This window comes from Carassius auratus, linkage group LG37M (assembly GCF_003368295.1).
Source record: "Carassius auratus strain Wakin linkage group LG37M, ASM336829v1, whole genome shotgun sequence".
In the NCBI taxonomy this organism is placed as follows: domain Eukaryota; kingdom Metazoa; phylum Chordata; class Actinopteri; order Cypriniformes; family Cyprinidae; genus Carassius; species Carassius auratus.
Genome location: NC_039296.1, coordinates 658887 through 671105, shown reverse-complemented (window position 1 = coordinate 671105; position 12219 = coordinate 658887). Strand labels below are relative to the sequence as shown.

Here is a 12219-nt window from a genome sequence, read left to right as displayed (position 1 = left end):
TCATCGAATAACAGTATTGACTCTGTTCTATTGAAACAGGGGTCTTCAATCATCTGAGCTTCATGACAGATGTAAATGGATGTTAAACTAGTCATTCTAATGCATTTTTAAACAGGGACAACATATCCAGACGAGTATGACGCTGTGCTTCCTCAAGTATCCATCCATTTATCTCAGGCGCTTCATGAGCCCATCATTGCCAGCTCAGAAAGACTGCCATTCATCACCACTCACACACCGTGGTCCATCACAGAGCCATCGGCCGCCAGCCACATCAGCCTCCCGCCGTACAAAACACACACACACACACACACACACACACACGTGCAGAGACTTCATGACAGATGACAGCAACTTCAGTCCTGTAATAGAGCTCCTGAGAGCGAGGAAAATAAAAATGTCAACTGGTGAAGCAGCCTTAATGCCTCTCAGTGACGTGCCAATGATGATGATGATGAACTCTGAACTAATGCACATGGTCCAGAAGTGTAGCACGTCCATTATTGCTGCAACCGTCAATTTAGTAAATGACACGTTTTTCTTTTCTGCAGCTTTTGGTGAGTGATGGAGCAGTGTTTGGATGTGTGGCCATCATTCAATAACTGTGCCTGCATGAGTGTTTAACAAAAGTCATTCTGCCAAGTGCCAATTTGAATATGTACAGTACTCTATCAAAGAATAATGCGTAATTAGTGTTTTATCATGTCAGTGATTTTGAGCAAATATTATATAAAAGAGTATGTTTACAATAATAACAAAAAGCATTTACTTTTATTTTTTTATTTTGTGTGTTGCTGATGCTTCTTTTATCATATGCTTTATGTGCACTATATAGCCAAATATATAGTATGTGGACGTCTTCTAATGAACAGGTTTGGCTGTTTTAGGTGCACACATTATTAACGTGCATGAAATCAAACATAAATTTTTGATTTGGCAATGATCAAAAAGGTGATAATAACAGACCTTGATGAAGACTCATAGAAAGGTTTAGTGAGTTTGGTGTTTAAAGGATTGAGTATCCTGCACCATTCATCACAGAAATCAAGAGCAGCAAAGGAGGATCTACTCCCTATTTAAAGCCTGGGGTGTTGGAATGAAATCGGAAACAAGCAAATATTGGTAGTGCACATATATTTGGCCATGTAGTGCATGTTACAACGCTTATCTTTGCTATTAATGTGCTTCCCTTTTGTGTGCCATTTCTCCCATTGAAGTGATCACACTCTGGATTAGATTTGATCATGCTTGCCTTTATTTTGCAAAAAAATCAGATTTGTCATTGCTTTTTCTGCAGGAGCCCACCAACATAATTACAACCATCTTGGTCTCAGTAGCCCAACTCGAACACCTAAAAATGGTAAGGGCCTTGTTCCTCATCTAACAGCACCATTTCAACGGGAAAATCTTACTATCGAGTGCTTTTCATTGATTGTTTGTGTTTGCATGCCTTCAAGATCAGCTGGTTCCATGAGAAAAGATTAATGGTGTTGTCCATCTTCATCATCATCTCTACAATTAAAAAAAACTAAGACCTTGATTTGAGTTCATGTTCTGGAGAAAACGCAATTTACAGCCAACCATGCAGTTAATTACTGTGTTTTCCTGAGCCTCTCTGACATGTAAAATCTTATAAGTCTGACACCTGGAGCCTCATGTTATATTTCTGTGACCTGAAAAGAAAACCTTTTTAGCTCTGCATGCCCAATTTTTCAAAGCATTATCCCATCTGTGTTCAGAGGACACCATCCGTTCAAACTCATGCCTCAAAACTCTCATCATCTGTCCCCAGAATGTTTTATTGAAGGCTCTATGAGAGCAGGGCTCGGGCTGCTGTTGCTGTAATGTGCAGCTGGAAAGCCTCTCACTAGTGATCAGAAATGGCTCAGATTGTTCCCACTGATTAAATTTCTTCCATTGGTGAAGCACTTGAGTCTGGCTTGGATTGGTGGAGGATAGGAGTCTAAAGATGGATGATTTCTCTGAAGCATCGGTCAGCTCAGCCTGCCATCTTTAAAGCATCTAAACACAGGACGTTTGGAATATTAATGACAGTGTTGGGGAAGCTACTCTCAAACTGTAGCATGACCAGCTACAAGCTACTCATAAATTGAAGTATAAATTGTAGTTAAGCTACATTCAAGCTACCCTTCTGAAAAAGTAGCTAGCTACACTACAAGTTGTTGTCAATTAGTAGCTAGTATTTTTTTTTTATTAACATGACAAATAACTAAATAATTATTAATGAAGAATTATAATGAGGTTCTATGTAAAATATTATCAGTAAAATATTTGGGGTTTAAAACAACATACTGTAATGCAATCATGATTTCAAAGAATAGGGTGAATTCAGGTTGATTAGGACACTTATCCAGGCCATTTCAATGACAAAAAGTGTCCCAATCATTTGATTTTGTAAACTATTCGACACACACAATAATAAAATACTGTAGAGTTAAATAGTTATTATAGTTATGTTAGTATAACATATTTCAACAAACGTAACACCAATCCAAGAACAAAATGTATGCAACTTAAACTGGACACTGAGGAGTCATAAAATAAGCAGATTAAACTCATGCGGTATTTACTGACTGTGAATAGTCAATCGCTTTGCGTAAATCCCACCACAACCATCCTTTGCCAAATGTTCATTACAAAACTGTGGCGGGTCAGTGACTGTTCATCATTGTAAAATAGACATTTGATCTTGAGTGCAATAAAGAAGAAAAATTCATCAGTTAAAAGGTTGTTATTCACCTCCTGTATGTGCTTTCTTCAATGTAGAGCGCATTTTAATCTTTGTTTTGCACTAAACTACAGTTGATTTATGCTAAACATCCACTCCTGTACATCCTTTGCAGTATCATCAGACAATCTCTTGTCGGTAGTTTGTGATCTAGTCAGAAGAAGTTGCTGCACTGCTTCAATACATTACAAGCTCATGACTCGTCAGAACGCAAAATGGAATATAGCGTATGGTCCCGCTACATCGCTACTTCCTGGAAAAAGTAGTTAGCTACAGGAAAAGCCACAATGTTTTAAAAGTATCATCACAACTGGAAAGCTACTGAAAAACGTAGTTAAGCTAGTAGTTTAGCGATTTGTAGCTAGCTACTCCCCAACACTGATTAATGGTCAGTTCGCACAGGATAAGGTATCCCAGTAAAACTACCTGAAGTGGGAGGGGGTAACTTGATTTACACACTGCTATCACCTCCCTGTCATCATGTGTGCCACATCTACTGATTTATTAATTAAATTCTGATCTGAATGGTATGTGGAATACACTTGAGATTTGCCACAGACTTGTCCCACTGCCTAGAACACAACTGAATGCTTCTTCAAGCGCTCTCAAACTTGGAAGACTGTGGAGAACTACTTTTAAACATGAAATGACAGAATACTTACATACTTATTTACAGCTGGTCTACTCGCATGGGATTAATATCACCTGAGGTGATTTGTACAGACCTATTTACAGATGGTAAAAGTCACTGTATTCTTTGCTGACATTATCTGTAACGATTACTGAGATGGCACATTCGTACAGGACTAAAATCACAGAGAAGCTCTGGTAATAATTAATTAATAATTACGTTACCTCAGCTCTCCATGTAAAATCAATTCCATCTAAACAGGGCCTGAACATTATTTACACAATTTGTCTAGAAACATATGCAACTAAAAATAGCATTTAACAAAATAACACACACCCACACATTACATATAGTTCAATAATAGTAAATTTGTGTTGGTTTTCAGTGATAATTGTCCAAAAGCCCACTCTGGATCCTCGAGTGTTTCTGGCAGACAGAATGATGTCTATATGCAGAATGGTTTTGAAGTGGCCTCACCTGCAAACATGAAAACATGCTCCACAAATCTCTAACATCAGCATCAAATATTCTCATAGTATGTCTGGTTACCGCACACTGATGCTGTGAAACTCATCACATTGTGTGGACCCTGTCCTCTATAGCTGGTGCAAATAATCACTCTGACAAAAAGCCCAAATCAAAATGCCATTTCACGATGCTTCATCATTTCAAGAGCACGAGAACACAAAGCAGCCCGTCCCCAACTCTATTTCTTCTCTCCACATAGTGCTATTATTGAACTGCGTTCTTTTTCCCTTGAACTGACCAGCTCACAGATCTCTAAGGCATGGTAAGTTATCTTGAACCTCATACATTCTCTATTTTTCCTCTTCCTCCTCCTTCTGGTGAAGATTAATGTTTTCCACTTCACAAACCCCATGGCATGAACTGAGCGAGTGCAAAATGCTTTTGTGTAAATATTGCTTGTCCTTCGTATCCCCCCCCCACCAGTCCCGTCCACCTGCAGACCGAGCTCCCTGGCTCTCTGGAGTGTTGTTGTGTCCTCCCCGTTCTGTTGAACTAGTCTCTGTCCTGTTTTAACCAGGGCTTGATCCTCAGCCTTCCCAGACTCAGAATGGCGTGATGGGCACGCAGGAGCTGCCGCACACTTCACATCACACCAGTCACCAAACTTCTCCTCCATTATCAATGCGACGGCTGATCTAATGCCATTGGTCACTGTTGCCCTGCAACTCTGGTCTTTTTCTGGCCACTCAATCCCCGTCATCACTCCTCACAGTAATGTCTTCCAACATGTCAAATGTGTGCAGAAAACCTGACAACAGAGCTTCTGATTGACAGTGGAGATGTTTGCATTTGTGATTTTTACTTTGCCCAGATAAAGATTGGATGGTTTGTTTTGTCTTGCCCACAGAGAGCACCCGGATGAACAATATCCTCACCTCACAAACCGAGCCGTACGACCTGTCCTTCTCACGCTCCTTCCAGAGCCTGTCCCACCTCCCTCCATCCTACGAATCTGCTGTGAAAGCTGACCTCAACAAATACTCCTCACTCAAGAGACTAAGTATGTCCTCAGCTTTGCTAAGCATGATCTCTCTTTAGTGGGCTCTAGTCATTTCTGACAGTTTAGCCTTAACAAATATTTCTCTATTCGTTTTATTTTCAACTTAAATTTCAAATATAGTTCAGTTCTTTAACATTAGTCACACAGAAAATTAAAGTCCAAGTTGTGAGTTGCAAAACATGATGATGTGTTACTTTTATCTTGAGATAATTTTTCTATTCATTTTATCATGTATATTTTATTATATTATAGTAAGAATAATTAATAATTCACAATAAGTTTCCATTTGTTAACCATAATTATGAATGTTATGAAATAAGGTTTCAACGTTATGAGAAAGCAGTCGCAGTTGTGAGATGCAGAGTATCAAATAATTTTCTCTTTATGTATTTATATTGTAACACTTTACAGTTAGGTTAATTTTGCTGTTGATGCAAGAGTGCACAACATTTTATTAAAAGCACTCATTGATTTTAGGTTCACATTAATTTCTGCCATTCGAGTTCTATGAGTTAAGAGTATTGTATTAAGAATGGGCATGGATTAACATTATATATATATAATAAAATTTTATTAACATTAACCTAGATCATGAATCCTGAATCCAGAGGTGGTCAAATCTGGTCTGTAACTGGTTATTAATATGGAAGATTTAGCATCTGTGGTGACCGTCACGTCAGTCAGCGCGTTTTATTTTCTGTCCGCTGTGCAAGCTAATAGCTAATAACAAGTTAATAACAAGCTGTAAACCTAAGATAATACAGGCTGTGGCGGCGTCTCGTATGCCAGCGCTCACAGCTCAACGCCAGAATCAGAGCCTTCATTTCATCTCATCAGGATTGTTGTCCTCAACAGGCGGCCATTACCACTACTATGGATTAGATCAGAATCTGATTTCACTAAGTAAAGCTTTCTCGTGGCCTTAGCTCTATCCTATTGATTCAGTTAGTGGCAGGTTCTTTTGCTGTGTAATAAGGTCTCTGCTCGTTATATTCCCTAAGTGAAGAGTACATTCCCCCGAGGCTTGTGTAATTGCATAAAGAACGCCTCAGATCACTTGTGGCCCTGAACCCAGCCGAGGCCAGGGAAACTGACAGCCTTGCTCATCCGTAGCTCTTCTGCTTCCGCCGAGCCTCCACGAGCGAGTGCAATCATACACTAAACTATTCAGGGCAGCAGAACCTCCTGCTGCAGCACCTCCATCAAATCTCAGATATTTGGTCCTGAAGCAAGTTATTTGTTGTAGGGTTTCGCCGAAAGGCTAAGCTGTTTCTTTTGGAGCTTCAGTGGTGTTAGGCACTGACAGATCTTGTTGGATGTTGGATGCAGCCAGAAGGAAAGAGCGTGTGGTAGAATCCTGTTAATACTGTGTCCAGCAGTCTCCTGATGATTATTTTGCCTATATACACAAACCTTCAAGAGGAGACTTCTTCATGAAGAAGATTAATTTAACACCATAAACAGATTATGTGCCATTAATTTCCTCACATAACACAGAGTTTGTCCTCTCTCCAAGCGTGGGATAAATGGTGTTATTTAGCTCTTTTATCTCCTAACAAACTGAATCTAATCCCCTGAAGATACCCTGTTTCAGATGTCCCACTAATATGAGTGCCACTACCTCGGGCTGTTAATTATTGTGCAGTTTTTGTATTTTTCTCAAAACTCTCACAGTTATTCGATTAATTCTTACTAATATAAAGATTTGTGGCTGTAATTGTGTTTGATACGCTCCTTTATTGCATTCATTTCAATATAACTGGGCTCTAAATGTGTGGAGAAATCCATCAAGTGTAACTGAGATCTCAAGGGCATTAGTTCCCCCAGAATATATTCATTACACCTCCGGGCAGTGGATAACTTTATTATTTCCAGTTCCACTCACACAGTTTGTGACAGTACAGTCCGGACTGTCCTGAATGTGTTTGTGTCCTGAAGCTCTCAAGCAGTGATTCATGATGGATCTTGTAGGAAAAAGAAAATTTCTGGTATGTTTCCACCTCTTTGCAACCATACTTGACACTGATCACTACTCAAAACCAGTTTACTTCTGTAATCATATGCAAAAAAGGATGTTCAACATGAAAAACTATGTGTAACTTTGTTGAATTCATCCTCATTAATTCCAACTACAGTAACTCTCTAACTGTTTCATTTTTTTGGTTGCAGAGTATGAAATAACATAACTTTTGATTTCATGTTGACTTGAATGCTCTGAAACTAACACTGCTTGTGCTTTCATGCAGCAGATAAGGATGGTGACGACTACTACAGCCGGAAGAGGCATCTTACAGACCTAGCGGCACAAGAAACTCTTCCCTTGCACATAATCAAGATGAACCAGGAGTCCCAGAGCAGCCAGCAGCAGCAAACGCCCCGCCAGCGTCCCCGCAGGGTTCAGAGGGCCATGTCCCAGGACCGCGTGCTGTCCCCCGAGCACAGCCATGCAAACGACTACCCCATGTCTCCCTACAGCATCTCCCCATACGGTGGTCGCATCCTCTCTGATGAGCAGCTCCTGTCAGCTGAGCGCCTGCGCTCCCACGAGCGGCTCATCTCACAAGGACGCCACTACTCCCAGGACCGCATCCACACACAGGACCGCTTGATGTCGCAGGAGCGCCTTCACTCCCAGGACCGCTTCTATTCCCAAGACCGCCTCTACTCACAGGACCGCCTTCACTCCAAGGATCCGCTGATCTCCCCCGACAAGATGATGCCAATCAAGCGCTCCGGGTTCCACAGCGACATGTCCATGTCCAGAGCCATATCCCACACAGACGTGTTTATGCCCACCACACCCATTCTGGACCACTACAAGATGACAAAAATGCACTCACATCCCAGTGCCTCGAACAACACCCCACAGAACTCTGCAACCATGAACCAGACGGCCTCCAAGAGGCAGGTGTTTGCCTCACGCCGGACGCAGACGGTGGAGCAGCTGCACTACGTCCCACAGCAGCACCACCATCACTACCGCACTGGGAGCAAGACCGAAGTAACTGTTTAACCGCTTGCAAACTTGTGGACAGTTGAGCCTCAAGGCCAAGTGAAAGCAGAATCATCCAAGAGCCAGACTAGACTCAGAACAGGTCCTTTCCAGCAGTTCTCCAGTGACTGACAGAGCACCAGCTATTCTAGAATCAACACTGAGACGATTCTGTGTGCATATCCATTCATTTATATGGGTTTGTTGATCACTAATATGGAAGGACTCACTTGCCAGATTCAGCATTCGTAAGGGCTTTGCATGGGGAGTCTCACAGAGCGTCACAAATAAGAACGTACGATGAAAGGAGATATATATATATATATATATATATATATATATATATATATATATATATATATACAAATACTGTTTTTACTCCCGATCCTAGTCAATAGCATTGGAGGTTCACATGATTTTCGCACACTTATTTTGGTGCCTCTACAAAAACGTTCCATTTCAATTATGAAGTGGTTTTGTGGGTTAAAAAGCACAATCAAGTAAAAGTAGCGTTCGCTCTGTTCTGTTAATTCGTTCGGTTTGTGATGGCTAGCACGTATCAGTTTGTTCTTCAGTTAATGGCCATTAAACATTTTGTGAAGATGATTGTAAATAAGCTCCTTTAGCCACAGTAAATGGACAAGTCTGCTATGGTTGGCAGTTGTATTACTGTAGTTTGATTTTTAGAGAGTCAAGACTTTGGAACTATAGACAACCCACTTACCAAGTGTTGGACCATTTAAAGTGATATTATACTGTATGTGTGTCCTTTCAAATGTGTTTGTAGAATGGGAATCAGGCGAATGTTACATAAATACAACCGTTGATATCTGGCTGTAGACTGTGTTGCAGTGACTCACAAGACAAAGGAGTATACTATGCTCATTGTAGTAGCTTCAAATAAACCGTCCTAATTTTTCTAAACATTAAAATGAATGTTAAAAAGGTTTGTGGACCACAACTGAAATACAGTATCCGAATGAGCTTCATGATATAGAAAACAGCTAAATTCAGTGAATAAAAATTAGCCATTATTAAGAAAACAAGGTTAGGCTTAGCTATAGTTCATCCTAAAATACACTGGGGTGTATGATGAACGTCACCTGACCAAAACAAGTCTCATCCACTTATGCCAATTTCTATGGATTTTTAAGGCATTCAGCCAACCTAGTTAGCTTGTTTTTTAACTTTGCTGTTTTGTTAAATTTTAATATCTAAGTTAGAGCAAAGAAGATAAATATAATTTTTTTGATATCAATCTGTGTATGTCTGCATATATCAAAGAAGATCATAACCCATGTTCATCACATATGCAGATTGATATCTAAAAGTTTTTACTTAAGATAAACCAGCTCCAGATTTTACGAAGCACATACAAAAGACCTGGACCCTAATTTCTAAATTGTTGCAAAGAAGTGAAATGTGGCACGAAAAATTTCTCTATGCACTTCACAGAAGAAAGTTATACATGCTTTTTAAAATACAAGTTGCACATAACAAATGTTAAAGGACACCTTCAACAGTATAGACGGCAAAATAGACTATGTTTGACAGGTGAAATATTTGAAAATCGATATTTATTTATTTATTTTTCAAATTACATTTATATCTGAATTTATGTTTTAGACTTTCAAATATCAAAATGTCATGAATTAATATGTATTTGTGATGACATATAAACATATTTTCCTATTATATTTTGCCTGGAAACGCTTCCAACACACGCGCGTGTCGCATGAAAAATAGGCGTTGGTTCTATTTCTAGCATGCATGCGTTTTCCGCGCGGCTCACGCAGGCAGTCTGCATGCTCTAACCTGTTAACATATGGGAGCCGAATTAAAAACTGACACGCCACGCGGCTGAGATGCTTGCGCCACGCATCCAGTGTGTCACCGGCCTAAGAGTGTGTGTACGCTAAAATCCTCACTAAAGTTCATATTTAGAAAAACAATCTTTGATGTGAAAAGTGCTTAAGCACAACTTCTGGATCTAAGCAGACGTATGCTCATTTTGGTGTCTGGGTACTGCACGTAATTGGAAATCTGAGCAATTCTCGCCACTTGCCATTCTCAAGCAGGGGTGTCGGACTGGGGGTAAAACCAGTACTAGGGCCCCAAAGGAAGAGAGGGCCCTGGAAAAGTCTGGAATATATTTTATTTTTTGTTTGGGGGCCCATCAGGACTGCCTATGGATAGGGCCCGGGATCTTGTGCAACGCCCCTGTTCTCATGTAAAAGATTTGGATGTTGGTTGACTGGTGCTCTATTATGTGTTGATGACATTATTTAGGCATCGTTTACAAGTAGAGATCTGAAACCATTCAGTTGTGCACAATTTCAAGATCATTTTTGATTTAGAGATTTCACAAAGAGAGGAGTATGGACATTTTTGGTGTGTATGTTTGTTCTCTGAATCACATGTACACACATTCTCTTCAGCGTTTTGCTATGGACGAACTTGCCTGAAGCTTCAGGAAAACAGCTATTAATTTTTAAATATTTTTTGGTATATTTATAAATCATATTATGTTTTAACTTTGGGAACACTTGTGTAAAATAATCTGAGGAAAAGAAATGCAATTACATTACATCCAGAAATCAGAGCAGCATGACAAATGGTCACGTCTTCCCCTTACAGCTCTCATGCAGAGCCAGAAAAAGTCAATGTGTCTTAAAACTAAGCAACCGAACGTGCTTCAGCAACTAGCTGATATATTGGGTTGTTTTTTTATTTTTGGGATATGTGAATTAACACCCGCTGCTCGCGTAGCAGCTGAAGCTGCAGGAACCTCCTTTAAATTCATTGGACTTCAAGGGTGAAAATGCAATTCTCACACACAAACAAAGCATTTTGCATTTACATTCCTTATTTGTAAAAGCTTAAGGAGTGAGACAGCCTCCTATCTCAGTTCCCACCTTCCCCCCATGTCTTCCATATCAGCATTTATATGAAAATATGACACTTAAATGGAGTCCGTGTAGCAGACTGGTCGAAGTAAAAGCAGAAGCATGAGGCGAGTGAAAGCTTCCATTCTGCAAATGGCTGCTGACTAAAACATTGGTCCCATATAAAATAATAAAAAGCCCTCTAGGTCTCCACTTCTGAGAGCAATGTCTTGTTCAGGCAAAACACAATGTTTCGTAATAAAATTTTTATCCCAGTCAGGTTGAGGTTTAAGGCAGAGGCTCTCCCTGTATGAATTTGTAACAATTCGTTAATTATTTACGTCAGAACGGCCAAGAGCAGAGATGAGAGACGGCTTTTTAACTGCAGTATATGGGAACGTGCTGGAAAAGGCATTTTTCCAATAAAATCTAACCATTTAGTCTTTGTGCCTGTAAAATAATACACTGAAAATACTCTCATAAGGGTCATATACGCCACATTAATCTTTATATTGTGCAGGTACTTGTGAATAATACAGGGAACGGTGTATTTCAAAAGCTTTTAAAGAAAACGAAGCAGCTCCAAGTGCTTCCAATAAGTTTACAGAATACTTCAGGAAGCAAAAGTGAAGAAATGCTGCGATTCTCTGCAAATTACAGCCTGCTTTAATATTACATACACTGCACCATTGCTGGCTCTCTCTTAAGTCATTTCTCAAGACTGACCTGTAGCCTAGCAACCAGCATTTCCCATGGAAATGATTAAAGCTTCCTCCTTTACATTCTGAGCAGGAGTGTGTGATAGATTTCTGCTGTAGCCTGACACTTTGCCCAGTGCATGTACCCGATGGTGCAAACATCCCCTGTGTGAGGTGAAATATGAATTGTCAGGTGTGAATGGTGGCTGTGACTGCGGGTGGAGACGGGGCTGTTCACATGCAGACTCTTACATGATTCTGAGTCAGACAGACCTGCACTTCGCCTGATCTGTGACCCAAACTTCCTTCTTACTTGAAAAGTCAAGTCAAGTCACCTTTATTTATATAGCGCTTTAAACAAAATACATTGCGTCAAAGCTCTGAACAACATTCATTTGGAAAACAGTGTGTCAATAATGCAGAATGATAGTTAAAGGCAGTTCATCATTGAATTCAGTGATGTCATCTCTGTTCAGTTAAATAGTGTCTGTGCATTTATTTGCAATCAAGTCAATGATATCGCTGTAGATGAAGTGTCCCCAACTAAGCAAGCCAGAGGCGACAGCGGCAAGGAACCGAAACTCCATCGGTGACAGAATGGAGAAAAAAACCTTGGGAGAAACCAGGCTCAGTTGGGGGTCAGTTCTCCTCTGACCAGAGGAAACCAGTAGTTCAATTCCAGACTGCAGCAAAATCAGATTGTGCAGAAGAATCATCTGTTTCCTGTGGTCTTGTC

The 12219-nt window shown here is 40.2% G+C and overlaps 1 protein-coding gene across 3 annotated transcripts in view; it reads left to right on the top strand.

Annotated features, from left to right (window-relative positions):
• LOC113068191 (protein shisa-6-like) overlaps window positions 1-8201 on the top strand; it is a 49386-nt gene extending 41185 nt beyond the window's left edge. The window contains exons 5-8 of one of the 3 annotated variants that reach the window (XM_026240853.1): window positions 1298-1360; window positions 4150-4170; window positions 4756-4908; window positions 7158-8201. In XM_026240853.1, coding sequence (XP_026096638.1) covers window positions 1298-1360; window positions 4150-4170; window positions 4756-4908; window positions 7158-7921 — 1001 coding nt within the window. In that variant the 3' untranslated portion in view covers window positions 7922-8201. Of the gene's footprint in view, window positions 1-1297; window positions 1361-4149; window positions 4171-4755; window positions 4909-7154 lie in introns of all 3 variants that reach the window. The other 2 variants (XM_026240852.1, XM_026240854.1) reach the window with 2 other exon arrangements.
• The last annotated feature ends 4018 nt before the right edge of the window (window positions 8202-12219 follow it).